General features: G+C 50.1%; 9 protein-coding genes across 9 annotated transcripts; 3 read left to right on the top strand and 6 right to left on the bottom strand.

The window, feature by feature from the left end:
- Positions 1–1,509: 1,509 nt before the first annotated feature.
- Positions 1,510–3,216, bottom strand: nhp6 (high-mobility group nucleosome-binding protein). The gene is made up of 6 exons (XM_026766070.1): positions 3,053–3,216; positions 2,765–2,821; positions 2,407–2,482; positions 2,261–2,356; positions 2,087–2,208; positions 1,510–2,030 (listed from the first exon to the last, which is right to left on the bottom strand). The coding sequence occupies exons 3-6, from the start codon at positions 2,465–2,467 to the stop codon at positions 1,998–2,000; spliced, it is 312 nt and encodes a 103-aa protein (XP_026626786.1). The 5' UTR covers positions 2,468–2,482; positions 2,765–2,821; positions 3,053–3,216; the 3' UTR covers positions 1,510–1,997.
- On the bottom strand, positions 2,971–3,216 carry BDQ94DRAFT_142619 (uncharacterized protein; the record flags this gene model as incomplete). Its single annotated transcript, XM_026766069.1, has 1 exon — positions 2,971–3,216. A coding segment is annotated over exon 1 (164 nt), but the record flags the coding sequence as incomplete, so codon positions are not given.
- Positions 3,217–5,198: 1,982 nt separating this feature from the next.
- BDQ94DRAFT_142618 (uncharacterized protein) lies at positions 5,199–5,615 on the top strand. The gene has a single exon (XM_026766068.1). It carries the CDS (start codon positions 5,285–5,287, stop codon positions 5,525–5,527), a length of 243 nt encoding a protein of 80 aa, XP_026626785.1. The 5' UTR covers positions 5,199–5,284; the 3' UTR covers positions 5,528–5,615.
- Positions 5,616–5,623: 8 nt separating this feature from the next.
- On the bottom strand, positions 5,624–6,792 carry BDQ94DRAFT_142616 (centromere protein H). The gene is made up of 3 exons (XM_026766067.1): positions 6,548–6,792; positions 6,301–6,472; positions 5,624–6,179 (listed from the first exon to the last, which is right to left on the bottom strand). The coding sequence occupies exons 1-3, from the start codon at positions 6,723–6,725 to the stop codon at positions 5,810–5,812; spliced, it is 720 nt and encodes a 239-aa protein (XP_026626784.1). The 5' UTR covers positions 6,726–6,792; the 3' UTR covers positions 5,624–5,809.
- A 244-nt stretch (positions 6,793–7,036) lies between these two features.
- atg11 (autophagy protein ATG11) lies at positions 7,037–11,384 on the top strand (the record flags this gene model as incomplete). Its single annotated transcript, XM_026769041.1, has 4 exons — positions 7,037–7,104; positions 7,223–7,328; positions 7,386–11,105; positions 11,193–11,384. The coding sequence occupies 4 exons, from the start codon at positions 7,037–7,039 to the stop codon at positions 11,382–11,384; spliced, it is 4,086 nt and encodes a 1,361-aa protein (XP_026626783.1).
- A 1,058-nt stretch (positions 11,385–12,442) lies between these two features.
- On the top strand, positions 12,443–15,236 carry BDQ94DRAFT_178291 (uncharacterized protein). Its single transcript, XM_026773096.1, has one exon. It carries the CDS (start codon positions 12,509–12,511, stop codon positions 15,122–15,124), a length of 2,616 nt encoding a protein of 871 aa, XP_026626782.1. The 5' UTR covers positions 12,443–12,508; the 3' UTR covers positions 15,125–15,236.
- Positions 15,237–17,755: 2,519 nt separating this feature from the next.
- BDQ94DRAFT_142608 (alpha/beta hydrolase) lies at positions 17,756–19,574 on the bottom strand. Its single transcript, XM_026766066.1, has 2 exons — positions 18,953–19,574; positions 17,756–18,895 (listed from the first exon to the last, which is right to left on the bottom strand). The coding sequence occupies exons 1-2, from the start codon at positions 19,444–19,446 to the stop codon at positions 17,914–17,916; spliced, it is 1,476 nt and encodes a 491-aa protein (XP_026626781.1). The 5' UTR covers positions 19,447–19,574; the 3' UTR covers positions 17,756–17,913.
- Positions 19,575–19,970: 396 nt separating this feature from the next.
- BDQ94DRAFT_142607 (uncharacterized protein) lies at positions 19,971–20,739 on the bottom strand. The gene is made up of 2 exons (XM_026766065.1): positions 20,361–20,739; positions 19,971–20,303 (listed from the first exon to the last, which is right to left on the bottom strand). The coding sequence occupies exons 1-2, from the start codon at positions 20,569–20,571 to the stop codon at positions 20,095–20,097; spliced, it is 420 nt and encodes a 139-aa protein (XP_026626780.1). The 5' UTR covers positions 20,572–20,739; the 3' UTR covers positions 19,971–20,094.
- A 276-nt stretch (positions 20,740–21,015) lies between these two features.
- Positions 21,016–26,376, bottom strand: BDQ94DRAFT_178287 (LipA and NB-ARC domain protein; the record flags this gene model as incomplete). The annotated part of the gene is made up of 5 exons (XM_026773095.1): positions 21,016–21,694; positions 21,782–24,854; positions 25,214–25,258; positions 25,361–25,998; positions 26,071–26,376. The coding sequence occupies 5 exons, from the start codon at positions 26,374–26,376 to the stop codon at positions 21,440–21,442; spliced, it is 4,317 nt and encodes a 1,438-aa protein (XP_026626779.1). The 3' UTR covers positions 21,016–21,439.
- Between the last annotated feature and the right edge of the window lie 226 nt (positions 26,377–26,602).

The raw sequence follows: 26,602 nt of genomic DNA, 5'->3' as shown, positions 1-26,602 counted from the left end.
GAGTGAGCTAGACTTTAGCCAGGCCAGCACAATGCTGTTTTCTCGAATTCTAGCGTATCACTAACGGTCGGGCTGTCAGACAACACACACTGCTATGTGGAGCAAATCATGGCCGATATATATATAATTGAAAACTACCGGCAGTAACCCCTTGGCAAATCTCTACGAGGCCCGAAGTATCTAATCTTCAATCAATGAGGGGATTAGAATTAGTGAGTAGATACCATCGAAGCAAACCATGCCCAGTTACCACCAAATGAAACTCAAGGCAGCCTAAGGTGTGTTGTCTATGATCAAGTTCAACATCAGTACTATAGTTAGTGCAGCCACGTTGTGCCTGGCGAGACTCAGAGACCACCTAAAGACTAGTAGGCAGTCTCAGCAAGAACCCAAGACCATTCAAGCTTGCTCCCTTTCACTCTCGAATTGCTGCTGCCCCCACATACTAAGCTAGTACTCTAGCCCACGCCAGAGCCACCACAACTTATAGGTGACCGCGAGCTTTCCCCGTATCCACTCTGAAGTGCGTAGACCACGGGGTAGATAGTACCATACCTAAGCAGATATTGGAGCTCAGCAATTTTAGAAAAAGCCGTTATCTTATCTTATCGCACCAATTGTCTTGCCGATAATGATGACCTTTTCTAGGCTGCTTTGAACGAGGACAAGCTCAATTCAAACCAAGGGGAAAGGTATATAAGTACTCTGGCAGTCAAAGGGGACCTTTCTATACGTGGGACTGCACAGCAGCCCAACTGGATAGCAACCATTTTGCCAAGACACGCTGTTAAACTCGTCGCGCACATTCTCTGGAAGGTATATTAGGGGCGAGCGGTGCTGTACTTACCCACAGATTATTGCCAATTATTCATGTTAGATGCTGGTTCGCTTAAAGTACCACAACCAGGTAGGCATATAGTTGAATTCCACTATACTTGGTTGAATCACAATTTGAACGTGGAATTTGCTACCACGTACAGTAGCCATAGCCAACAACTACTTACCAGATACTAGGACTAGGACCCGGACATGATATGCCCAAGGGAGATACTTCACAGTAGATGCAGACTGGACACTACATCCCCGGACGCGATCCGAACACACACAGTGTACCTTTGCCACCTATGAGTTGTACGTACGCTTTAACGCACGGAAACTGTTTGATAGTTGCCTTGGGTAGGCATACATATAGGATGGATGTCAAGGTGCACTGGTTCCCTATCTGTCCATCCATCCCCGAGATGCCAAGTGGATAGCATGGCCATGCCTGCCAGAGTTTTGATCCAGGTATACGCCTGCAATTGGAGTATCAGCCAGCTACTAAGTACTCTCTTCTGGGTGGCCACATCTTCAGAGTGTGGATCGTCCGTTAGCTAGCGAGGCCTAAGGCACCAAGGCTGCATCCGGAGTTATCGGAAGCCCGACGCGTCCAACACGTAAACAAGCTGTCGCCCCGCGTCACCCCAGGAGCTTGGGCCAACTTTTGCAAACAGAGTCTTCCCGCGGTCTCCAGAAGATGAAAACAAAGTGTCCTGCAACGCTATGAACACCACAACTGGGGCATGTATTCGTCATGATATCATACTCGGAAATAGGATGCCAAAAGGCGAAATCCACGAAAGGCCGAGGACAAGGATGTGGTTGATTAGGCTAGTATACAGCAGATATTGGTCGCCTAACATCACTTCTGCAGCTACAATTCATATTTCACCATAGGTACTCGCAAGGTTTTCCCGTCGTTCTGAAATTCAGCGCCGGGCACCTCTTCAAGTCAAATTCGTCCCAAAGCCGCCAGTCCGTACAGTAAAAATTTCCCATCGAGAATCCTTCATAACAGAAAATCAAGAGTTACCGCCATCATCCCATACCAGAAGCCGTTGAGTAGATAAAGAGAAAATATAAGAAGCATCAATTACAAGGCAGACAATCAGCGGAATAAACGACACGAAAAACGCCAATCGGCCAGACACACAAGACCCATGAAGAGAGGGAAACCCTTAGGATGATTCCTCGTCCTCCTCAGCAGCCGCCTGTTCAAAGTTCATTAGCATTGGCTGACAAAGAAAAGGCAGGAGTGTCAACTTACGTTGTAGCTGGCCTTCTCGTCTTCGTAACGCTTCTTATCAGCGGCAGCCTTCTCCTCGTAAGGGCGACGGTCAGTGTCGCTCAGAGCCTTCCACCGCTCTCCGAGCATCTTGCCGACTTGGCCTGCATGAAGTTAGACACCTACATTCCCATTCAAGGTCCAGAAGTGACTTACCGAAAGAGATGCCAGGGTTCTCCTCGCGAACCTTCTCACGGTTGTCGTTGGCGAAGAACATGTAGGCAGAGAGACCACGCTTGGGAGCGTTGGGGTCTGAGCTATGCATTAGCATGAGTTCCGAAGATAGAGCAAGGCATACATACCCTTCTTTCTGCGCTCAGTGCCACGGGGCTTGGTCTTGCGGGTGGTCTTCTCCTTGGGCATTTTGATTATTGAGCTCTATGCGATCGTTAGAACTTGGAAGTTGGCTTTGAGTGATGTAGGCAGAATGATCCAGAAGTCAAGCAGGGAGTGACCCAGTTGACACCAAAAGTAGCAGGAAAAAAGGACAGCGACAACAATATGAGGATTAAAGAGCACAGGAAGTGATGCGACAGAGTGCGCAGTGCAAGTGGTGGTTGGAGGTGCGGATAAGCCGTTTGCGCGCGCCCAAACAAGAGGGATCGCGGTCGCAAGTCAAATGACACCAAGAGGGGAAAGGCGCGCAGGAGAGCAACTTACTCAATAATTGACTCTGAAAGAACGCGAAGTTGTGGATTTGAAGGTCGCAAATTTGACCTGTGGAGGATAAGACAGCTTGGGTCAGCTCACTGCTACTAGAACTATATGATGGCTGTAGCAGAGGCGCGACAGCGAGGTCGCGCAACCAGGATGAGAGAAAATCAAGGGAAACAGATGATCAGAAGCAGCTTGTGAAAAAGGAAATCAACTCTGTTGAAAGAGAAAAAAAGATTGTGTTGGTGTTGTAGAGACAATGCTGAAGAGCGGAATGTTTATTAGGGAACCCACCAGTGCGGTATATGCAGTACTTTTTTGTATGGGAGAGAGAATTGTATGGGAGGAAGCGTAGTGAGAGTAGGTAGAGAGTGAATGAGAGAGGGAGAGGGGGAGAGCAGTAGTAGTAGGAAGAAGAGCGAGGGAAGACGGGAAGGCGGGCCATTACCTACCTGACCTCGCTCACACTTGGGAAGGGGGGAAGTGGGCAGCACAGCAAGGGAAAGCGAGTAGGTCTGCTGGCTGCGACTGGCTGGCCGCCCGCTGGAGCATGGTCAGTATTGTATCATACCGGTCACGTACCGTCATCTGCCTCTTTCCCGGCAATGCTCGCTGGCCGCGTTCTGGACGACAGTGTTGTGCTGGGTCACTGAATGGCCTGCAAGGTTGCAGAGCCTTTCCTTAGCAAGTCAAATGCCACTCAATGGTGTAATCCAGACTTCGCCTGTTAGACAAGATGGAGCTCTCTACCGAACATTGCACTGATGGAGGTCCACTGTTAGTTGCCGTAATGAACTTTACCATACCACCTTAGTACACCAATTTGCGCCACTATGAGGTGGATAATTTGGCCTTGGGTAAAATACATGGCGGTATCATGAGGGGGGTGTGGTGCTGGTAACCTGGAAAGTACCGGTCGTACCGTATGTTGTTACTCTTTACTGAGTCTAACCAGCAGTGCTAGTATCTACGGAGTCCTCCGTACTAGGTAGAACCTTTCCTTCTGTGCAGCACCTTGAGTGTACTTAAACCCGTGCGTGGCTAGTAGGTTCAGCTGTTGCTACTTCGAGATATCATATAAATCAGCTTGAATTATTGAAATCCAATAGCTATCTTATGTGCTCCGCTATCACTAATAAATTCTATATTTTGATTTTAATTGTTACTTTCATCAATTTTTTCTTGTTGCATGGACACTTCAAGTTGTTTGTTGCCGACTACCCAGCGTTCGGTACCGTGTACCTCGGAGTACTTGCGCGATATTTGAGGATAATCCCGCGCAGATAATTCTCCGCCCTCCCATACAGGCGCTTTATCTTAGGCGGTGCTGCGTCCTAGTAGACTTTAGTAAGATTGTTTCTGGCATACTTTAGGGCGTATGAGGCGAGTATCCTGTATCAGCTCCTGTCCGAGGTCCCGCTTCCCGTGTAGTTACGTGTGTTGGAAGGGGAAGGACTCGTCACTACGTGAAAAGGCTCATCCCTGGTCAGTGACTGTGAGATGTGTCTACTAGACTCCTATAGACATAATCAGCAGTGGTACGATGTGGATACCTTACAGCTTCCCTTGCACAATAGAACTTTTATAGGCCCGAAGATGGGCTCGAGCGAGTTGCTGAGGCTAACCATGCCATTGCCGAGTGACACTAAGGAACGCTCTTCTCCTAGCATATCGACACTCCCCCAATAAAAACGGGGAACCGTGAGAGTGATGTAGCGATGAGAGCAGAAGTGTTACCAGATAGATTAATCAACACCATTAGTTCGGTCACTCTAGGGACATGTGCAGCCTACCTATCCGCATGGCGGGCTAGGAGCTAACTATTTACCTCTCATTATTTCGGAGTAAGCAGTAATTGTTTGGTTACCGCTCCTACCAAATGTACCAGTCACAAAGCAGACCTGCTTCGAGATCACCCACTAATTTCATGCCAGGGTCAGAAAGTACGCCAATTCACAAGTTCACGGACTTCTTCAGTGGCTCACCCCAGGCTATCTGCACAGGGAACTCATTGACCTCAAAGCACCCAAGATTTTGGACCCTACTTCTGTGGGTATCTGCCGTAGGTCAAGTGTCTGTTATCAATAAGTAGAAAGTAGGCTATAACCCAACACTGACGATGGTGTTCCTCCCTAAGGATAGACACAAGATACCAAAAGTGTTGCGACATGTTTACTTATTGACTATTGCTAGCCCCAGACATTAAAATAGACGATCGTAATGATCTATTGCAAAGGTCTGCATGGATTGTTCGCCCAAAGGGAGGTGCTGCTGATGCGAGACTCGCAAATGCCACCGCATTCCCGTCACTAACAACACCAGCGGAAAGTTACCGGCAAAATACTGGATCCTGTAATGATCGGACGCAACCATCCTTCTGCTGATACCTGCCGATTACTTCTCGGTATTGTAAGCTGCACTGTATCCTTAATAATGGTGAGGGGGTCGTTGACGCTGTTACTTGGTTCTCGGTGGAAACACCGGCTCCTCTTTGGTCTGGCTACCCTCCCCTCACGGAGCTCTCGTATGCTCACATGCACTCCCTTTGCCTGGTCGGCGTTCGAGGGTAAACACAGATGGCATACATGCGTAAGCGCCGTTGTTGATTTCCGGCTGTCATTCCCCCTTTGTCTACTGCAAGGGTTGCAGCTTATTTCGGACTGGCTTATTGAATTTCTCCCGTCTGTTTCCCAAATCCTAGACTCCGTCAGTAAGCTCTGTGGACACGGTATGACGAACGCTGTTTGCCTTTGCCCGGGTGGGCCATGATGTCACGTGGGTCGCACTACCTATCCTTCAACACCCCGGCTGAGGAAGTGATTGCAGTCGTGATTTTCGGATTTTCAGCTTACCCTGGTGTTGTGCCGATTACTAAGCTTTCCTGTACGTCTCCGCGATATCGAAGGAAGGCGAGGATTTGATCAATCACAAACTCAATTTACCCTCAAAGAGTGAGGGAGACATGATAGATATTTCATGTCGTCTATAATTCGATTCAAGGGTATATCTCATAACGCCTATCCAAGTACTGCAATATACCAACCCACTACATCAATCATCAGATTCGTCAAGGACCAGAGCCGTGAGCCTCTCGTCTTCAGCCCAGTTCACTCCACTACCGACAACCATCCCGCTTGCGATGTTTTTCATGGTTTCCCATTTAGCTTTGCTTTTCCTGCGATCCGCATCTAGTTGATCGAGCTGGGCCTTGAGCTCCGCATCTTCCAGATTTTCTCTCCACGATTCATCATCTACCGTAAGGGCTAACAGCTCACGGACTAACTCTTGGTTTTGCTGGTGGATCTGTGAATTTTCCACCTCCAGGCTTGAAAGCCTTCGAAGAGTTGCACTGTGTGCAGTATTCAGATTTTCATGCGCTAAAGATAGCATGTCGCGACGATTAATGAGCCGTAGGAGGGCCCTGTTTCTGGTAAGTAAGGAGAAGATAATTGAAGCACTCCAAAAAATAGGAAAACCAGCAAATAATTCAAAAGACGCAAGAATCAAGAAAATTATATGCAGAAGACGATTAGTAAACTTACTGTTCAGCTGGCGTCGACGCTTTCAGATGAACAGCCTTGAGGATGGGATCAGTCATAAGAACTGTGCCAACAGCTTTCCTCCTGACTGTATAAGTCGCCCTAGCTTCCAGAAGCTCACGCTCGGCGACGGCTAGTTGCTCTTCAGCATTGTCCCCAGATAGCAAATCCGTGTCTGTATAAGGCACAATGATTAGTGCTAGATCAAGTACAAATGATAGTTTGTTGCTCTAGCAACATGGACACCGACCTTGTTCTAGTAGCGCTTTCTCCAATCGCTGTTCCTGGATCTGCCGATACAGCTGCAGGATCAAGGCCTCTTTGTCGGACAAAGTTACGGTATCGCGAGGGTCGTCGGTCGCGAGATCCAACAACGATACCTCACCTGGGTTCAGGTGAGGCAGGGGACGGACCTTTTCAGATGTCATAGAATACGACCTCGTGGCAAGTCGGGGAAATGATCGTGTGATTGGAAAAGCCCAGCTTGAATGGATCATGGATTGCTGGTTCCCGACCTTTAGCGGTAGGGCGGTGGAGATCCCGGGATGCGGTGGGCGGTTCCGGCGCGATGTCAGACACCAAACCGACCAAACGCAGCCTAGACCGGGGGAGCTCTTTGGGCCTGGATGCCTGTGCAGCCTCACTACTTACTTCCAGTATATGACTCCCTTATCATCTCCCCTCCCGCATTCCTCTCCAGTCAACTCAGGAGCTTTTCTGCTCGTCTTGTGAGGAGGGGATGTCTCTGCACATCTACATAGCTCACACTGGTGAGCATTTTGTTACCGATACAGCGTCCTTTGCATCGTATGTCCCCTTCGCCCTGCTTTCCCATCACCGCCCCTTGAGCCCTGCCCAACTGTTCCTATCATTCCCCTATCTTACCTTCGGTGAAAGTTAGCTAACATCATCGGCTTTCACAAAGTCCGGATGCAGTACGATCATGGGTGGCCCCGAAGACTTCGATACCCCCTCAACGGCAGATCTTAATGACTGCTCGTGGGAAAAACGTTAAGACGCTTGCCACGGAGGTACGGTCACGCCGGACAATCAAACGAGGACTTTGTGCTAAAGCCATCAATAAACAGAGCGAAATCTTTGTCTATGACCGAAGATGGGTCAGCGAGCCCAACAGCATCCAGATTCCCGAGCTACCCCCGCCACATCCACTGCACGTCGATAACCCGCCCGATACCCTCACAAACCAGAACGATCTACAAGCATGGAGGAGCCTCTACTTAGCAAGGAGGACATGGGCCGCGGACCTCACGGAGCGCTGCGAGTCGGCGGAAAAGCAGATACATGAACACAACGAGCGCACTGATATCATCAACCGAGCTGCAAGCGTAGCTCTCGAGAACCTCAAAACCCACGTCGGCACCCTAGAGCATAAATTCCAAGAGGCCCAGTCCTTCGCCAATGAACTTTTAAGTCAACAGCAAGCAGCACTCAATGGATGGAAAAGGGCACTGTCAACTTTAGATAGCATTCCAGCTCGCAAGGACTTCCCCTTCCTGGGCCGTCCGTCAACACCAACGAAAGGCAGAGGCCAAGCCATGGGTACACTACAAGACTACGTGGATACAGCGGAGGTACAAAGGGCTGGCTCGGAAGCCCCAGAAATACTTGCGCGCTTTGCCCATCAAGTTAGCACTATCGAGAAAAATGTTAGTGAGATTGCTACAGATACTCAACGCCTGGTTGATGAAGCCTTTCCTACGAGTGTTGAGCCCGTGGATGGACTCTTGCAGGAAATGGAAACAATATCAAATAAGATACAATCCGACTACGAGCATGTTCTGGCCTTGCCTAACAACCCAAAGACATTGGCAAACGTTTCTAGGCTCGCTCTCAGCCATACACAAGACCTTCTACCATCGTTATTGGACGTTAGCAACGAAATACAGGCTGGCCAGGAAGAAGCTGTGAGACGATATAATGCAGCAGTGAAAGCCTCGTCGAGTCATATGCGACTCATATCTTCTATTGAGTATCGGCTTGCCGAAACTCTACCTCAGATCAACAGTCTGCCTTTGCAAAGCGAAGCATTTGATGTCATTTACACAGTCTTCCATATGCCTATGATCTACGGGTCGGTTCTGATTGAGTCTGTGCGACGTCGCGAGTTCAATGATAAAATGAAGAACGACTCACTGACTTTGGCGGAGGAAATGTCTGTATTCCGGGAAGAAGAGCAGCGTCGAAGGAAGAAATGGCTCAAAAATATGGCGGATTTTATTTCCATCTCTGATGCTACGACCCCGGGCATTGAGATAAATCTACGAGGCCAGGAGCAGGAATGGCCTGCCGTTAGTAGGAAAGAAGTTGAGTCATATATCGAAGAACTGAAAAATAAACCTGACATGGAAAATCACGCCCAAGAACTGATGCAGCGCTTCAAAGAGCTTGATGCTCCGACCCGGATGCAGCGTCGCAGAGCAAAAGCTTTCAAACAGGGAAGTCTTTTTGACCTGAGCCGAAGCTCGCTTTTACTGCGCAGTGACGATATGGTCAGAAGTCTAAAAGATGAGAAAGTCAAGCTTGAAGATAGATTGAAAGGCTCCGAGAGCCGTATTCGAAAGTTAGAGGATCTCCTTCATCGTCAGAGTCATATGAGTCGACCCTCCAGCGGCAACTTCTCACTTGATTTCCCCAGTTCACCGGCGTCGCCTCACCCCGACTCACTTTCAAGGAGATCTTCGGTCTCTTCAAGGCGAATGTCTGCAAATCAAGCTCCGGAGGAAAAGGCGCTCGTACAACGTATCACTCGCCTCGAGGCCGAGCTAGCGGCTGAGCGAGACACGGTGCAACGACTTCAAAAGGAGGCACATGCCGAGCGGCAGTCTAATACCGACAAAATACAAGAAGCCCAGTCAACGAAGAAAGATCTCATTGGCAATCTCGAAGCGCGGCAACGTGAGTTTGATGACGAGCGCAGATTTTTGGAGGGTGAATTAAAAAGGCTTCGAATCCGGACTGAGGAGCTAGAAGAAGAGGTGGACAGAAATCTCGACAGTCGCGAACACGAGAAGCAAGACGCCGATGAGCGCATACATCATCTCGAAATGGAATTGCAAGATGTCCATGCCCGAGCTGAAGAAGAATTGAGGAAAGCAAATGAAACGATTGGACACTTGCAATCGGAGAAGGGCGTAGGAGAAACCCTACGGGCCCGTATTGAAGAGCTACAGAACCAGGTGGCTGAAAACGAAAGGAAAGAAAACGATAACAAGCACGCTTTGCAGGTCGCTTTTCTCAATTTGTCTCCTGGTGGCTCTGTTCCTACCGAATTTCCGAATATCATTAAAGCAATTGAGGTTCTCTCCGAAGGGCTAACGATCCATGCCAAGAATGCGGAGGAGAGTGCCGCAAAAGCTTCAGCGGAAAGCAAGGTGCTCGAAGAACGGTTGGGTCTGATGGAGTCTGAATTGGAGGATTTGAGAAAGACTGCGACCTCACGAGAAACAGAACTTTCCCAAGCTCGGAATGAATTGGCTGAAGGAAAAGCAAAGCTGAGCATTGTGACCTCAGAATTGGAAGATGAACGATCAAAACTCATCGCATTACAGTCCCAATTTGCTGCGGGCGAGACAGGATCCGACGCCCTGCGGGAGCGTGTTACCGAAGAAGAACGGAAGTTAACTGATCTGGCCCAGAGGCTAGCTGAGGTTGAGACATTGGCTCGTCAGTCTGAAGAAGAAGTTACTACCTGGAAGAAGAAGGTTGAAGCAATGTCCGAAGCGGAGCAGCAAGCTACTGTACGGTTCGAGACTTGCGGGGTCAGGTTCCAGGAGTTGTCAAAGCAGCTTTTCGCACAAGTGGAGAAGCTGGAGCGCATGCTGGAACAACTAGGGTTCACGATCGTTCGTCAAAATGGTGACATAGTTGTGCAGAGGTCGTCCAAGGTCAATGCCCTCTCTAGCACTGGTGACAGTCTTAGCCAGTCGGGAGTGGTGTCTGTGAGACCGGACGCAAGCCTTCTCGATTGGATGCATGCCGATAGCAAGGAAGAAGAAACAGATAAGTTCATGGCTTTCGTGGAATCCTTATATCAATTTGATGTGGACATCTTCGGCGACGCGGTTGTCAAGCGTGTAAAGGATATTGAAGTTCTTGCTCGCAAATGGCAGAAAGAAGCCCGCGGATACCGAGACAAGTACCACCGGGTTCAAAGCGAAGCCCATGATAAAATCGCCTACCGGTCCTTTAAAGAAGGGGATCTTGCACTGTTCTTGCCTACCCGCAACCAAGCTATCCGGTCATGGGCTGCGTTCAATGTTGGCGCTCCACACTATTTCCTGCGCGAGCAAGATGCGCACAAGCTTCAAACCCGGGACTGGCTGCTTGCTCGGATTACCAAGATCGAAGAACGCGTTGTTGATCTCTCCAAATCGATGAACGGTGCCAATCCTGACCGCCGTTCCATTGGCGAAGTCAGCGATGGCACCTCACTTGATGACGAGAACCCGTTTGAGCTGTCTGATGGTCTCCGCTGGTACCTCTTAGATGCCACGGAAGAAAAGCCAGGCGCCCCAGCGACTCCGGGCCTAGGAAAGAGCACTGTTGCGCCAGCACACGTAGACGCCAAAGGCAGCATCCGCATGAAACGCACATCAGCCGGTGGGAATATTGCCAAAACGTTGACCAAGAGCTTAGACAGCCGACGAAATAGTTCCAATTCTAAGAAGGGGCATTCTTCGACTCCTTCACAACGCGGAAACGAATCAACAACAGACCTAGCAAGACTAGCTGAACAAGACACTGCTGCCAGCTTACACTCACGGGAGGCAGCCCCCAAACCCGATGAGGTTCGCCGCAACTCTCCTCAGGGTCCGTGAAAATCGCGGCCCCGACTTTCCTTTCTCTCCTGAACGGAGCTGACGGACCGTCAATAGGGCACGGAACGAATGTACAGGGGCCACCAACGTGCAATATCCGAGGGTAGAGTGTCACCTTCGTCTCCACGTGTTGATAACCTCGACGCTTCATCTATGCACTCGGCCCGCCGCCCGACTCCCAGATACCGGCCCTGGGAGAGACTCTGGTCCGTTGATTATCTTCTGGAAAGTGGTGGGAGTGGTCGCTGAGCATAGGGTATCTGGCATACCCTGCATTAGGAATATTATGCAACTCTCACGATAGATGATTTGAAGGATCCAATGGTTGATCTGACTGATGCTCTACATATAAGTCTCAAGAGATGGATCAGGCCATGCCTGCCTGAATGATACCCGGTTATATGAATAATTTGCCTTATGTCTCATTCGCTCCTTATTATCGTATACAGTTACTCTTTTCGTTGTGTCGTGCAGTTCGCATTCGGCCATTTTGAGTTTTACCAAGCGGAATATCGTTAAGTCCAGGATTAGATGTGCATATTCTTAGCCTCTTTATTGCTATGACACTACGTGAATTATAAACAGATTGATACAAGTCGCCTTCTGGCACCCTATTCATAAAGTGCTGACAACGCCTAGTATCGTATCCGATAATAGCGCAGGAAGTAATTTGGAAAAGTAGATTTTAGAGCTCTTTGCGGTTGGAAGGACAGAGGAATAAAGCTAGTTTACACGTTGAACCTAATTAGATGCCCTTTGGAATGAAAGAGTGAGTAATTGAAATCTTGCCTTGGAGCTTTATCTGATAGAAATAGCTATCCCTACTTAGATATTCTGATGTACAGTCTCCTGCTCCTGAATGCCGGGCAAACGAGGCAGTCAATTACGCTAAGAAAGGAGAGTGAGTCGAGAAACCCCTAGGCCTCTGGACGATAAGTTCATGACTGTCGTATCTCGCAATGTCGCTTCTATACTGATGCGGGGAGAACACAACAGTGACGACGACGGATTCGCCTGACCAGGGCACATGTCGGACAGTACAGGCGTCCAGAAGGAATCATTAATAAAAGAGGAAGAGAAGCAAGCGGCGTACTACCCACATCAAGATCTGATTCATTAGTCAGGAGGCTTAGCCGAAATGGAAGAAGTTGAAGCTAAAGTGGAAGAATTACTGGAATGACGCCAGTATCCGGCTAACCCGATCGGGCAACGCAGCAGTACCGCGGGCGGAGCTCGTCGTTGCGCTTGTTGCTCTGTTGCTGGGGAGTGTTGATCTTGCGAGCTCTTCATTCACTGCATTCCTTGCCCACCATCTGCCCCTAGCTTCTTTGTGTTAGTCGCAAGGAGCGGATTGGCCGAGCCTGTCTCTCATCATGCCTGCTACCCCCGAGCGCAGGAGCGACCGAGGGGCGTTGGCGCGTCGCAACCGCGATTACCCCCAGGACCAGCAACTCTCCCCCTTTCGACGAGCTCGCCCTACTCGCCTCACGGATAATTTTGACGCGTCATTCGTACCTAATACCTACCAAGACTACAATAGCCGACAGCATCGGCGGAACTTCAGCCAAACTGGATCGTTCCGTGCCGCTTTCGATTACACTTCGCGTCTACACAATATGTCGGATCACGAAGCCGCCACATACACCCACGGCACGCCAAATCGGAACAGAAGACAGAGTTTCAACTTCACTTCCCCCGAGTCTAACCCCCCGAATGAGTTGGCGGAGGCATATCGGCAAATCGATGATGCGGGGAGCCTGGCCGACCTTGACCCCGACGATGAAGACTTCAACTTTTCGTTGCGTGACAGTCGCAGCAGACGCTCATCGTCAGCATCGCGACTGAGGGGAGACGATCTGTTTGCGGCTGCTGATGCGGATTTTTTAAATGAGATTTCGGACGACGGCCTCCGCCGAAAACTAGTCGACCATGTCGAAGATGAAAAGCGGTTGAGACGGGCCACATCCAGCCGGTCTCCTGTGCTGAGCAACGCAGGGACGCCAAACCCCCTCACATCGGAGAACTTGCAACGGCGCGAGGAAGAGGAAGAGCAGCAATATATGGAAGAAGAAGAAAACGATGGATTGAGACCCTCCTTAAATCTCCCGTCGACCTGGGGAAGCCGGGCAGCTCATCGCCGTGACTGGTTGAGAAAAATGACGCGGCGCACAGAGCTTCCAGAAAACCCAGCGGTGAGGGCAAAGGAGACATCTCCCCCTAAGCTCAAGTTTGACAGAGACTCGCACATCAACCATACGGAACCGATCACTGTCGAAAGCACCACGCCGGCCGAACGTCCGTCAAATAGATACAACAGGATCCCATTGTCCGATGCGCAGAACAAGCTCTCCGAACAGAAAGCGGACAAGCTGACTGAAGGTAATCCGATACCGAATACGCCTATTGTGGTCTACAAGAACTCAACATTCACGAAGCGAAGCCCAACGAAGAGAGACTCGCAGGATCTACTTCGGAAACTATCGAGGACAGAGTCTCCAGGCCAACGGAACGAGCTTAAAACCCCGGAGGCCCAGAAATATCCCGAGAGACGCATCTACGACAAGACGCCTGTGGTGACGGGGGCATGGATCGATACACCGGTGACCGAACGGGTGGAACGGGTCAATGAGCTCCCAGAGCATCTCTCTCGGGATATAGTACCATCACCTCCGAGGAATGAAAGATTCGAGTCGTCGCTAGTGCCTTCGCATACCCGTCAAGCTTCACAATCACACGAATTCGAAGAAAGACGCTTAAGGGAAGAAAGAGAGAAAGAAAAGGAGCAGGAAGAGAAAAGACAGAAGGAGGAACAAGATAGGGAACAGAGACAAAAGGAGGAGAAGCAAAGGGAAGAAAAAGAACGGTTGGAAAAGGAGAGAGAAAAGGAGAAGGAGCTGAAGAATGCGGAAAGGCCGGATCGGGAGAAACAAGAGAATAAAGCTGAGCAGGGACAGCCGAGAAAATCGAGTGGATCGGCGAAGTCCAAGGAGAAAGCACCGCTGGTCAAGCCCGATCTGCCAAAGAGCGCTCTCGAGACAGTGTTGAAGGATTACAAGGACCACAAGGAGTCACTAGATGTCGGTGACGATACGATTGAGTCACTTCAGGACATCATCGACGGGCAGCCTGGTGAGCTAAAGACCGAGGATGAGGACGATGCTGCATACGAGAAGGAGATTTTGAAGAAACTGGAACTTGCCAGTGCTGGGGATAAAGAGACAGTGGATCTGGATCGGCTGAATGACAAGCTAAAGTCGCTAGCGGACAACATCCAAAAGGTCAAAACAGGGTTGGACGGCTTGGAGGTCCAAGTATCGCGAGATGCGGATACGCTTGCCGCAATCCCGTCTCCCCTGAAGGGCAAACGAAGCAAGCAGCACGTCTGCGAAAATTGCAGCGGGGAAAGCGATGGTCGTGTTTACGCGTTGGTAACCCTCCCACGGCTATGGAGACGAAACCCTGTTTCCGGACGCATACGTCTTACGCGTTTAGGATGGTGCTCTCTCATTCTGCTCCTGTGGTTCTACTCCGAATCGACCATGTGCGATTTTTACTGCCACCCATCCATCTCAGACACCTGCCAGGGAAACTGCCTCCTCCCGGATGCTCCCCGTTTCCCATACGTGATACCGACAATGCTCTGGCGCTGGCTTCACTTGTCTTCGATATTCACACCTCTTTGGACTATTGCTATCGCCTTTTCTAGGCTCATTGCACAGATGCTTGGCTTTTGGGACGGGTATGTGGAAGAAGAGCCTGTTCCGGTCAACCTGACCGGCGAGATCCGCATCCATGGTCGTGCGATCAATTTCCCAACAGCGGAAGCTACTTCTCGAAGCTTCTTCTCCCCGCCGAAGTTGTGGCCTGAGAAGGGACAGCCGGTTGTTCCACAGGCAGTTCCTGAGTTGAAGGTGGAAGTCGAGGATACGTCTGGCCGAGCATCCTCGTGGGATGACGATGGGTCTATGGACGATGATGAATATATTTAGGAGTTCGGTTTGTTTTGGGACTGATTAGGGCGTTTAGGATATTACTGGCGTTACTATGGATGGTGGTTGGGATCTATACCTAGGTGGATAATGGAGTATTGATTATAAGAACCAACATATATTGATATTGATCTTTACTCCTGATCTATATGTAAACACTAAACCCACTCTTATCTAAGGTTATCGCGATCTGCAAGGAGCCGCGGCTAGCTCTTCGCAGTTAGTGCATTGCTAGCTGCGGCATTCAATGCCTCCTTGCATTTGCAGTATAGTCTTCATCCCAATGTGAATATTGGCAGAAATTGAAGATTAGAAGGACTGATATAGTCACTATCAAAATTCACCCCTGGTAGGAAGTGATAGAAAGTCATTACTATAAAAGCCCCTTTTCCTTCTTTCATGATCTTCCTCTCCATTTTACTCAAGTATTGATTTTTACTCGACCGTAATCCCTCTCCAAGAGACACATGTCAAATTATCTCAGACAAAACCATATTCAAGCTACAGTTTATGGTATTATATTTCCATATAATGGAATTAGACACCGAAGACATCTACCAAGCCAATACCCCACATTATACTATAAATCTACTACTATGGCTAACCAAGCCCACCCTTCAGAGCTATAACACAATCCAACCCTAATCAGTATCATACAGACACAGCTCTAATACGGAAACCCTCTGGGTTATCGGCAAAAACCCGCACGTGGTATTTCTCGGTATATAAATGCATCGAATATGCAGTATGGCGGCGGACTTGGTTCTCTGGGGAAGTAGTCACCAGATTCAAGGTCTGGAAACTCATCTTGTACTGGTGATGGGTGTCGTTCATTATGCTTGTAGGTCTCGTTACATCGACTCAACCTCCTCCAGCTCCATGGGGGCCGCGGGTGGGCTTTTGAAAACAACCGACACAGGAAGATGAGGGGCGCCTATCACTGAGAAGTGGGCACCGAAGTATGCTGCGCGCCACTCCTTGGTCTGGAAGCAAGTACCGCTACAACCCTACACTCGGGTAAAACGGGAGAGTGTACGGGATACTGGGAGAAGAAATTGAAGGTCTTTACAACAAACTTCTTCAGTGATAAAGTAGTGATGCATGTACATCTGGGAAGTGGTAGGATCACTTCCAGGAGAAGATAGATCAGATACCTCCCGGTCGACGAAGTAAGATCGAGTACAGCCCTGGAGCCGGACAAAGGCAAGCGCAACGCAAGCGGGCACAAAATACGAGCGACGCAATTATCACAGAAGGGGACCACCGGTGGCTCACTGATATATTGACTGGCCATTAGATCGTCCTACTTATAAGACAGACTGGGCATTTGACATTTATGACCCGTCTTGTGGACCAATTGAAACACTGCCTCACTTCAGGAGATGCACCTCGCCCATAGTGCATTGAACATGGCTTATGGTGTGGAATTCTCTGGTTTACATTGGCTAGGGGAGTCAGCATCAAGATAAGTTATTGCTTGTGCTCGCTGTCGTATGGTGCCGCATGTCGCATAATTGAACGATTTCCAGAATCTTATTCTTTATAAGGGCTGTGATACTCCATATAGGATTTCAGCTCTGACAAATGCCTCTACCATGGCTGTCTGGGAAGATATGTTAGCTTATGACGGGTTGGTCGATTGACTGTCGACAGTGATAAAGCTTCCGCGGCGAACTTCTACTTGACTACCGATATCCTCAAGATCATGAAAAGTACATGGAAATGATACGAAGAGCACTAATTTGGATAATGTCATGCGATATGTCGCTAATTGGTTAAGCGACAGACAGGTTCTACGTCTTGAACGTCAAAGAACGAGCTATGAACGGGACAATAACTGTTCCGGCGCAGCATACAATCCGTTCTATATTATTTGTTTTGCCGTACTTGCCTGCTGATATGCTGGGACTATGAAGGGACAAGATTCTCTACTTGATGGCATAACTCTTGTCGATTGTCCTACTTAAGGGTCAAAGTTACTTCAGCCCGTCTACGCTAAGTGACCTATTATAGAAGTCAGAAGTACGTCAAATGAATGCACGACCAGATCGCTGTATCCGTCTTAGTCCTACTTCAGATGCACGCAAGACTATATATAGATTTGGGGGTTTCTGGTTGATACTGACCGCGATTTCTGAGTCAAACATAAACACGTTGTCGTTGCATCAGAGATCTACAATAGATCTATACTCCTCCTACGACTATATCCAACTGACAATATCCTGGTGTGAGAAACCGGTACTGATCATGACATCTTTCTAGGGGGAAAGGCTGATTGTAGGTTTGATTGCCGCGAAGAAACAGAGAAAACGGAGATGCTGGAAGCTGTCTAGGGAAAAGTGGATTGTTTGGTTGGCGTTGAAAAAGATAGAGAACTCATACTAGAATCGTCCTGGTTAGGCTTCATCAACATCGAAGCGAGCATGCCTTCCGCCGCAGTGGTAGTGATGGATATGTTCAGAGGGGAGCAGCGAAAGGAAATTGATGTGTTGTAATAACTACCGAGTTACTTTGACCAAGTCGTAGTCCTCAATGATAAAGTCGCCATGGATTTTATGGTTTTGATAATAGCTTAGACCTGAGATTAGGGTTGCTTATGCGCTTTGATGTCTAATTATGATAGATCAAAAAGTCGATACGGTGCTGATGAAAGTATATCTATGTAGCTATCGTATGCATGTACATCTGTCTAGCAAGCATATACATAAAGCAAGTCTATAAACGAGCAGGGTATAGCAAATCAAGCCCAAACGCCAATTTTATAGCATATCTCCATTCAAAAATAAAAATTAGAGCTTCGCCTTCTCTAACCACTCCTGTTCCAGTAGTTTCTCTCCCTCCAACCGCCAATGCTTACCCCTCTCCAGAATTGTATCCACTTCTTCATCTGTCAAAGGAACGGCGCTCTCAAGCGGTATCTCACGAATCGACTGTAACTTGTACCCAATGAAGGTAATCTTCGCCGGAGTAGGGGTATCCGCAGTAATCTTGCCAGCCACGACATCACGACAAAACTGCGCCGTGCCGTCCAAGAAGCGACGAGACGTAGGCGTCCCCATCATAACCTGTCCAAAGCAATGCGGCATGCCTTCGAATTGCTCAACAACGACAGGGACGCCAACCCGGTGCATCTTGCGGGCGACAACGAGTCCCTCATCCGTGAGACCTTCTTCTCCCATGGCGATGAACACCGGAGGCGCGCCTTTCCAGATTTCATCGCGGCCCGCCAGCGGGCTGACGAGCGGGTGCAAAAGGGCGCTGGCGTTGGCGTAGAGGTCGACACGAGGTGGCTTGACGGGCCAGACATCGTCCTCAGGCACAGCGAGTGGGCGGTAGGCTGTTTCGGGATCCTGGGTGGGGGGACTCAGGAAGTCGTAGACCGAGTTGTGGTGGACGGAGGGCATAGAGCGAGTGATGTCGCACCAGGGGGAACTGATCGCTAGGCCGGCAGGAAGTTCGATAGGGACATCACGTCCATGAAAGCGGACGGTAGGGCAGACGCGACGGAGTGTGAGGAGCGTTTGGAGCAAAACAAGACAAAGGTTACCTCCGGCTGAATCACCGGAGACAATGATCTTGTTCGGCGCGACGGACTCGTGGAGAGAGCCCGGAGGCGGAGAGACGAGCGATAGGTATGCAGTAAGGGCATCGACAAGAGCAGCAGGGAACGGGTTCTGAGGTGCAAGACGGTAGCGCACCGATAGAACACGGGCACTGGTTCGTTTCGACAGCTGAGCGACGAGCGGGCGATGGGTGCATGGGTCGCAAAGGCTAAACATCGAAGACGTCAGAATTCGGAGAGTCCAGAGAGCATCAAGGGTAACTTACAAGTAAGCTCCTCCATGGAGATACAGAATCACCATATCCTCCTTTGATTCCTTCTTCAACTCCTCATATATGGCTTCTTCCGAAATATCCGGCTGCGGCGCGTTCTTGTGCACACCACTGCGATATCCCGTCCACTCTGCCTCAAGCGGAATTACTCCAGGGATAGTATATGTCTCATCTCCTGTCTTCAGGGCCTCGATGGCCTTGACGACTGCGTCCTGGACATCCGCTTCTGGTTTGGGAAAGGTCACTTTGGACACCCACATGGGACCCTTGATACCGGGGTCGCGCATGCTGTCTCTTTGCTGCTTGCCAACAGGCGAGGTAAAAACGAGGAATGAGCGAATGATGGCGACGGTCAACTCAGTGCGCAAGTCTTGTTTTCCCGTGACTGGCGAGAGACGAATGGCATGTAGGAGAATGGTCTTGAGAACGAGGGGGACTCGCACGAGGATTGCCGCCAACAGGCTGACAGGGTTGCTTAATTTGCTCATGGTGGCAAACTGTAACTTGCAGAAGGAAGAACGCAAAAACAAAAAAGAGTGATATCGACTCCCGGGAAATAACGACAAATAACTAAAAGACCTATCCCTCACGGGAAAAGAAAGTCGAACGGGCAATGATTGTAGATGGGAAAGAAAGAAAAAGCAAAGGGGGCAAAAGTGAGACGAAAAGGGCAATGAACCGAGACCCAGAAAAAGCCTCGGTTCAACAAGATGGATGGAGACGATGGGTCCGCATGACGCAGGCACACCCGGACACTGGCAATTCCGTCGCCGTCGAGAATGATGATGGAAAGTACATGTTAGACTGATTCCACCATCTCTGTTTACAAGATAGGTTATTCAGGGCTATACTGTTCTTCTTCCGACCCATGGATAACAAAACTAGAACATAACCTTCGTACCCCAGATTCCGTTTGGGTGGCGTGGCGCAATCTGCCGCACGTTCGACTACTAAGCACTAAGCAAGCCTGACGAATCTTATCTCATCAGCCATAAAAACACTCCACTTTTTGCTTTAGATCGTTCATTCCAATGCATTAACTATGAATATAATAGTACAGGTTTATGATTCCCCATCTTGGATTGTTTCATGCAGGTCGTCAAGCGTGCGTTTAGTGTCTCCATCTGGGGCCCCGTTTAAAACCGTCCAGCAGTTTCCTTGGCCTTGCCCTTGACCTCTCCAGCGGCCTCCTTTGCCTTGCCCTTGGCAGTACCGAGTGCCTCCTCGGCCTTGCCCTTGCCCTGGCCAGCCACTTGAGATGCCTCACCAGACAGTTCGTCGGTCTTGGCCTTGGCCTCAGCGGTGGTGCTGCCAACGGTGCTCTTGACCTTTTCAGCGGCGTTTTCTGCACATCATGATGAGCGAGGGATCCCGTGCAACAGGGTATTGGTGATCTAAATACCTCCTACTTCAATGCCCTTCACAGCGGCATCCGAAACCTTGCGGTCGGCCTTCTTCAGGGTGTCCTTGGTGGCATCGATGGGTCCCTTGTCACGACGGGCAGTGGCGGAGATCGAGCGGGTGGCACCCACGGAGAATACGGGAGTAGTCGCAGGTCGGAGAGACAGCGAAGCTGTGCGAGCAGCGGGGGCAATGCGGGTGAGGAAAGACATGGTGGCTTGTAAGGTATTCAAGTTGATGGGATTGAGGATGGAAAATTGTAGAGGTCAGAAGTAGATGTTCTGGATCAGAATGTTCAAATAGACTGGTTTCTTAGTCAATGTTCGAATTACCAAAAGGCTACCTCCATGATGCTGGCACTGACAATCTTTATAGCTGGTTGAGCTGCTGGAAGACGTCATCACCAAAGGCGGCCAGGTTATGTATCTCTTACGTCGATGGGCTGTCACTGCAAGTCCCGATTGGGGTTAGCGTTGATCGTGACCAAGGCGCGCTTTGGTTCCCGCCCGATCCACCCCAAACCCAGTCCAACTGCCGTCGCGATCGTCCTCTAGTGCATCCTTCCCCTGGTCGGTGACCCGCTGGCTGTTGCGCTCACAGCTCTCAACATAGCGCAACAGCCAGCGGGTACTATCTCATGCAAGAGCATGCTGAAGCCCTGATCAGTCTCCTCAAGGATCACGGGAATGAACAAAAAAAATGTGACGAAAAACTCAGACAGAGATTCAGTTGTTAAGTCGCGTTATCCGATTAACACTAACAAACGCCAATGCAATGCTCCCACCTGTATTGTGATATCCTTCTTCTACCAACACCTCTAGATGCTATCACCCTTCTTCCTAATCTCCTGCTCCAAGAATGCATGGCCATAAAATCCTGAACAGAACTCCGAAACACCAGGTGCTTGTGCTGTCCCCTAATTAATCCGTCACATCATTATCATCATGGTTCGTCACTTTCAATTTTTTTTTATATGGTTTCCCCTTTCTTCAGTTTGCCCTTTTCATTGCTTCACCTGCATCCTTATGCTTGTATGTGTTTTTGATTTTACACACAGAAAACCCGTTTCTGTCTCATCGATCATTGACTCATGCTAAATCCGTCAAAGTCAGGGCGAGGGGGTGAGCTGCCGCTCCGCGCTCGCAGTCCGTGGGACTCCGCCACTGGAATTGCCATCTCGTGCGGGATCAAGGGCCCAGACAAATTCGGGTGGTACATGGGATACCCTGGAATTGCCGGTGGCAGGTGTGCGGGATAGTGAACACGTCCACCCAGCCGCTGCCGGGCGTCACGCACATCCACACGGTGAGCCCCGAAATGCAGTGACGACGCGGGCTCGGCCGCCCATAAAGGGTCCATAGCAGCGACCTGGCCATCCAGTGTATTGATCGGTCGGATTTGTGCTTGTGCGGCGTAAGCTACCTCTGGCTGACGAGGACTTACCACCGGTGGTGGCTGCCCCTGTTGTGGCATTTCCGCAACCCAGCTTCCTGTCCCGGATAGTGTGTGCTGAGGCGGCATGACTTGCGGAACGCCACTAGCTATGGCAGACTGCGCGGGCGTTGTAGTTGGAAGTGGAGAGAAGCGCGGCGGATACCGAATCGGCTCAGTTGACCAGGACTGGTGAGACTGCGCGGATTGGTTTCGCGACATCGGCTCCGGAGCTGGCTCCGAGGAATACCCAAGAAGGGGGTCGGCAGCGAGAGAGCTCGGGGGTGAGATTCCTGGCATGAATGCAGATGGGTGAGCGACTGGCCTCGTCTGACTCGGTGATGGTCCCATGGAGCTTGGTTGGGCCACACCCGCACGTCGTGGTACCGTAACCTCGATATTCCCTTCATATGGCAGTGGAGGGGGTGGAGGGATATACGTTAAGATCGACGGTGTACTGGCGGACATGTCACCCACCGGAGGTGCTATTGATCGCACAGTAGACAAGTGACGGGTCCGGTACTGAGACTCTTGTGCTATCCCCAGATCTAGGGCATTGAGCTGATGTTGCAGGTATCCTTGATCTGGCTCGCTATAGGTTGACTGGGTCATACGATCAGGCTTGAACTCTGCTGAAAGGGGCGATGGATGTGCATTGCTAGAACGACTCTGCAGCGACTCGCCCGATGATTTGTTCTGCAGTGACAGAAGCGCCGGTCTACCATTGCCTCCTGGTGTTGACGATGATCGCTTCTTTGAGGGCAACTCTCCATCCTGAGTATGCCTGGCTGCCACCGTGGCATAGGTTGGGTTATTCTCCTTTTCCAAAGATGACCGACCAGTAGCTCGCTTCGTGATGGCTGTGATATCCTCATGGGAGTGCGGAGGACTGGAGTGTTGCACAGCTGTGAGTGCCTCTGACGCGGAGGCAAACGAGCTTCTCCGACTTTTACCCAATGTGCTGCTGGAAGCGCTTCTCCCCTCGACAGGAAATATTTTCAAGACTGGAGCTGCCGGCTGGGAGCCTCTGATGTTACGGGGAAACCTCGGCCGCTGCACTGATCTTTCATCCTTTCTTATCCTAGTTTTCGAATGCTTCTTTACGACCATGTGCCAGCCGTGATCGTCGATAGGCGGCGAAGAACTGGACGTCAGCGATGACTTGGGCGTCTCTGCTTGCTGACTCAGTTGTGAAAGCGCTGGTGAGGTACGGATCGGAGCATTGGTGCTTTCTCTGTCACTCTCGTATCCACCGTCTCTGTCCAGGCTGGATTCCCTGAAAATATGGGGCAAGAATGGCTTGAGGTTGAAGCGTTGCTGAGATCTTGGCATTTCTTGTGGCGATTCTACTTTGGGAGGCGTCATGTCGCTCCAATCCCAACGTCCCTCCTCGGCTGCTGATTCAGGTACTGACGACGAAGAGCTGCTTGACCGATCAAAGACTGATCTCTGTTTGCGGACCGATTCTTGCGAGGAGCTGGGCGAGATTCTCTCGATTTCGCTGGAAATACTCTTCATGATTCGCTTCAGATCATCACGAGCCTCACGAAGTACTGCAGGTTCATTCTGGCTTCTTCTGGGCCAGTTTTCGATCAGTCTAAAAGCCTGCGTTTCATATTCCCGGTAGTCTTTGACCATTCCGCAGTCATCAATACGGTCCATTCGGGCCTTTGCACTTTCGTACGATGTGCAAAGAACATGGGTAGCGACAACCAGCCACGAGTCATAGAAACCAGCCTCAGACTTTCCCGCCTGTGCATTGCATCGCTTCTCTTCCCGGTCCATGATCTTGAGCTCATCTCTGCAGAAACCTTGGACAACACTGTGGGTCTTGATCATATCGATCGTCCCCGCGCCTGAATTTTGATAAACCGAAAAGAACGCATCCTGGCTACTTTCTGTCTGCGACTCCGATAAGTCAGGGGCCACAGACTTCATGTCTAGAACATTATCTTTTTCAAGCTGGGGCGAGAGAGCTTTTGCGTGCAGTGCATAAGCGTCCGACACCCTCTCAATCAGTCCGTATCTAATGAGGACCCCAAGAGTGGTGTCGATGTCGCCTCTCTCACCGGGTCTACTGCTTGTTAGAATGTCAACATTCCATCTGCCGAGTGCGGAAATTCCGAGTGTTATAAGGCCGACGGGGACATGATGACTGAAGAAGGATACAAGGTTGATCAAATTCAGGGCCTCAAAGTGCTCCGTGCGATAGAGGTCGTGCATGATGCTTAGAAAAGGCTCTGCCAGCTTCTCGTCGGTTAAATGAGAGTTGATGTGGTACCTCTCAATTGGCTTCGATGTTGCTGCCAGCCGATGACTGATGGCATGTATTGCCAGAGGAAGGCATTCATAATGCTCGACAAGCGCAGTGGCTTTGTGGATTTGCCCCTTGGTGGGTCTCCTGATGCCAAGGTCTTCGAAGAGTAATTTGCAGGCTTCTGTAACCTCTAGAGGCTTGACTGAGAGGCAGAACGGCTCATACAGGCGCTGCTTTTTCCTCAGTGTCTTATCGACCGAGGTGTAGATAATGCTACACTTCTTATTAAACGGCAAGAATTGCTTGAAGTCATTAAGATCACTGTCTTGACCGAAGCTTACCCCATCGAACACCAGAAGCCATTCTTCGCGAGCTTGCAGCCAGTTTCGCACCGAATCGACATACTTCTGTGACGTATTAGTGTCTGGATATTCGAATACCTCTCCCTCGTTCAGCGCGGCAGCCTGTGCGATATCCCAGAAGCATTTGAAGGTTGATTGGCGGGACTTTGCGTCGACCCAGAAGACTCCGCCAGGATAGAAGGCTCTATGAGTCCAAACATACTGGCGTGCAAGATGCGACTTGCCTGTCCCTGGGCCTCCGCAGATGAGTACAGCCACGAGCCGCTCTGCTCTCTTTTTGGCTTTGTACAGCCTGGTGTGCAATTGGTCAAGATGGGCCTTCATCCCTACAAAACTTGCGTTTGGGTGAAAGCCGGGAGGCACCACGAACAAAGGGTCCTTTGGGAGGGTCTGTGATAGGGACAAGTTGATGCTATCGCCGAGATCAGACACAAGGGATCTTCTTCTCTCAGCCGGCAGGGCCAATTCAGAACTACCTAAGAAGGAAAGAGTCAGCCTTATCTGACTTGACAATTTGTTGATAGGAAAGCAACACTAAAGTACAGGAAGCAGGTATCATAGCATAAAAGGCAGATCATGAACCACCATACGTCTCAGAGAACTTGCGAGAAATCAAGCAGAGCATAACAGGAATGAGAAAAATGCAAACACATAAGTTACTGAAAAGGGGACATGAGGTGTTTCGCCGATTTTGTGCTTTTTGGCAGTTCCTTCAATGCTGATCACCATTCACACCCGCAAAGCACCGGCTAAGCATGCCTGCTATGATGAACTGATGACTCCGGGGGCTCCTCAATCTCGTACTCGCGCAGGGTGACAGAAGATGAATGATCAGAAAGCAGAGGTGTCCTACCAATTGTGCGAAGATCTGGAACACTCCTCCCCAACTGCTCCGGCTCAATCCGATCTACATCCGTTAGTGCTTGTCTTGAGAGGGAAAAGGGGCTCTACATGCCATGGCTGAATATCTCCCTGATCTTTGTTTGCTTCTGAACACGACGGGTCTTGTCCTCTTCGACCCAGCGGTCTGCGATAGTGTTCGGGGCATCACGCGAGTACCGCAACAGCGCCTCAGCAACCGCTTCATAGCCAGGAGAGTTATCATCATCGAACTTGCACATGTGTCTGTGATCAGCTTCGATGCCCATACGTTCGACACCTTCAGCGTAGGGTGCGGCGGAACTTTCGTCCACGATCAACTCGCGTGTCCCTTTGACATCACTCGACAGTGTCTCGTGGAAGAAGTAAATGTGGAACCGGCTGGTTATGTCGGCGAAGAGGCTGTTGATGTTCTGAAGCGTCTCGTTGTTAGTCTTCAGAGCCTTTACCAGATGAGGAGACGACTCCATGAACTTCTTCGGCATAACGACACTACAGATATTCTGCAATAGCAGACCCCATTTGGCAACGTCCGAACCGTTGTGCGGCGTTCCTAGGAACAGGATCCCGTAGGTGGAGACATAGATGGATCGCAGGTGCTCGATCTTTTCATTTGACACATTTCGGCAGTATATCAGTGTGCGCTTGACGACGAGACCACCGAGCGAGTGGCAGACGAAGATGATCGGTCTGTCAGAACAGCTTCGAAGCTAGAAAAGTCAATTAGTCACCTTTCTCCAAGAAGGAGGAACAATGGACGCGGATCACAAACGACCACTTACATTGCGGTTGGCGGCCAATCCCGACGCCAGGGTTTCGGCATGATTATGGATTCTGTCTTTCGACGCGCCGTCGGTGAAGGCAGTTACATTCGCGTTATAACCATAAGTCAAGATCCTTACTCGGTTCGGACCAAGAATTTCAGGCAAAAGATCGGCTGGCCAAAAGGTGCCGTTACTTGAGGCCCAGGTGTTGTAGGGGTGGCCATTCAGTCCATGAACAAACACGATGTCGACCAGAGGCTTTTCGGGGCTACAGTAGACCTGGGTCAACCCGTACTGCTTCACGCGCGAGGCAAGGTCCGACATGGCTCGAACTGCCCACAACTGGACGTCGACCGTAGCTGATGGCGATTAAAAGGAGATGCGAGTCAGCCAGACTACCAGACAGAGGACATAAAGCGGAGCGTGGGGTAGCTTATTCCTTACATCCACGCAGCAAGATTTCCTGAAAAGGAAGGCTAGAACGAGACGATTGCGACCATGCACGAAAGAAGCTCTGTCGGTTCCAACGAACAAGTGGAGCTAGGAAGAC

This window comes from Aspergillus welwitschiae, assembly GCF_003344945.1.
Source record: "Aspergillus welwitschiae strain CBS 139.54b unplaced genomic scaffold BDQ94scaffold_14, whole genome shotgun sequence".
Classification (NCBI taxonomy): domain Eukaryota; kingdom Fungi; phylum Ascomycota; class Eurotiomycetes; order Eurotiales; family Aspergillaceae; genus Aspergillus; species Aspergillus welwitschiae.
The sequence above is the reverse complement of the archived record's forward strand: the minus strand, read 5'-3'. Positions and strand labels throughout refer to the sequence as shown.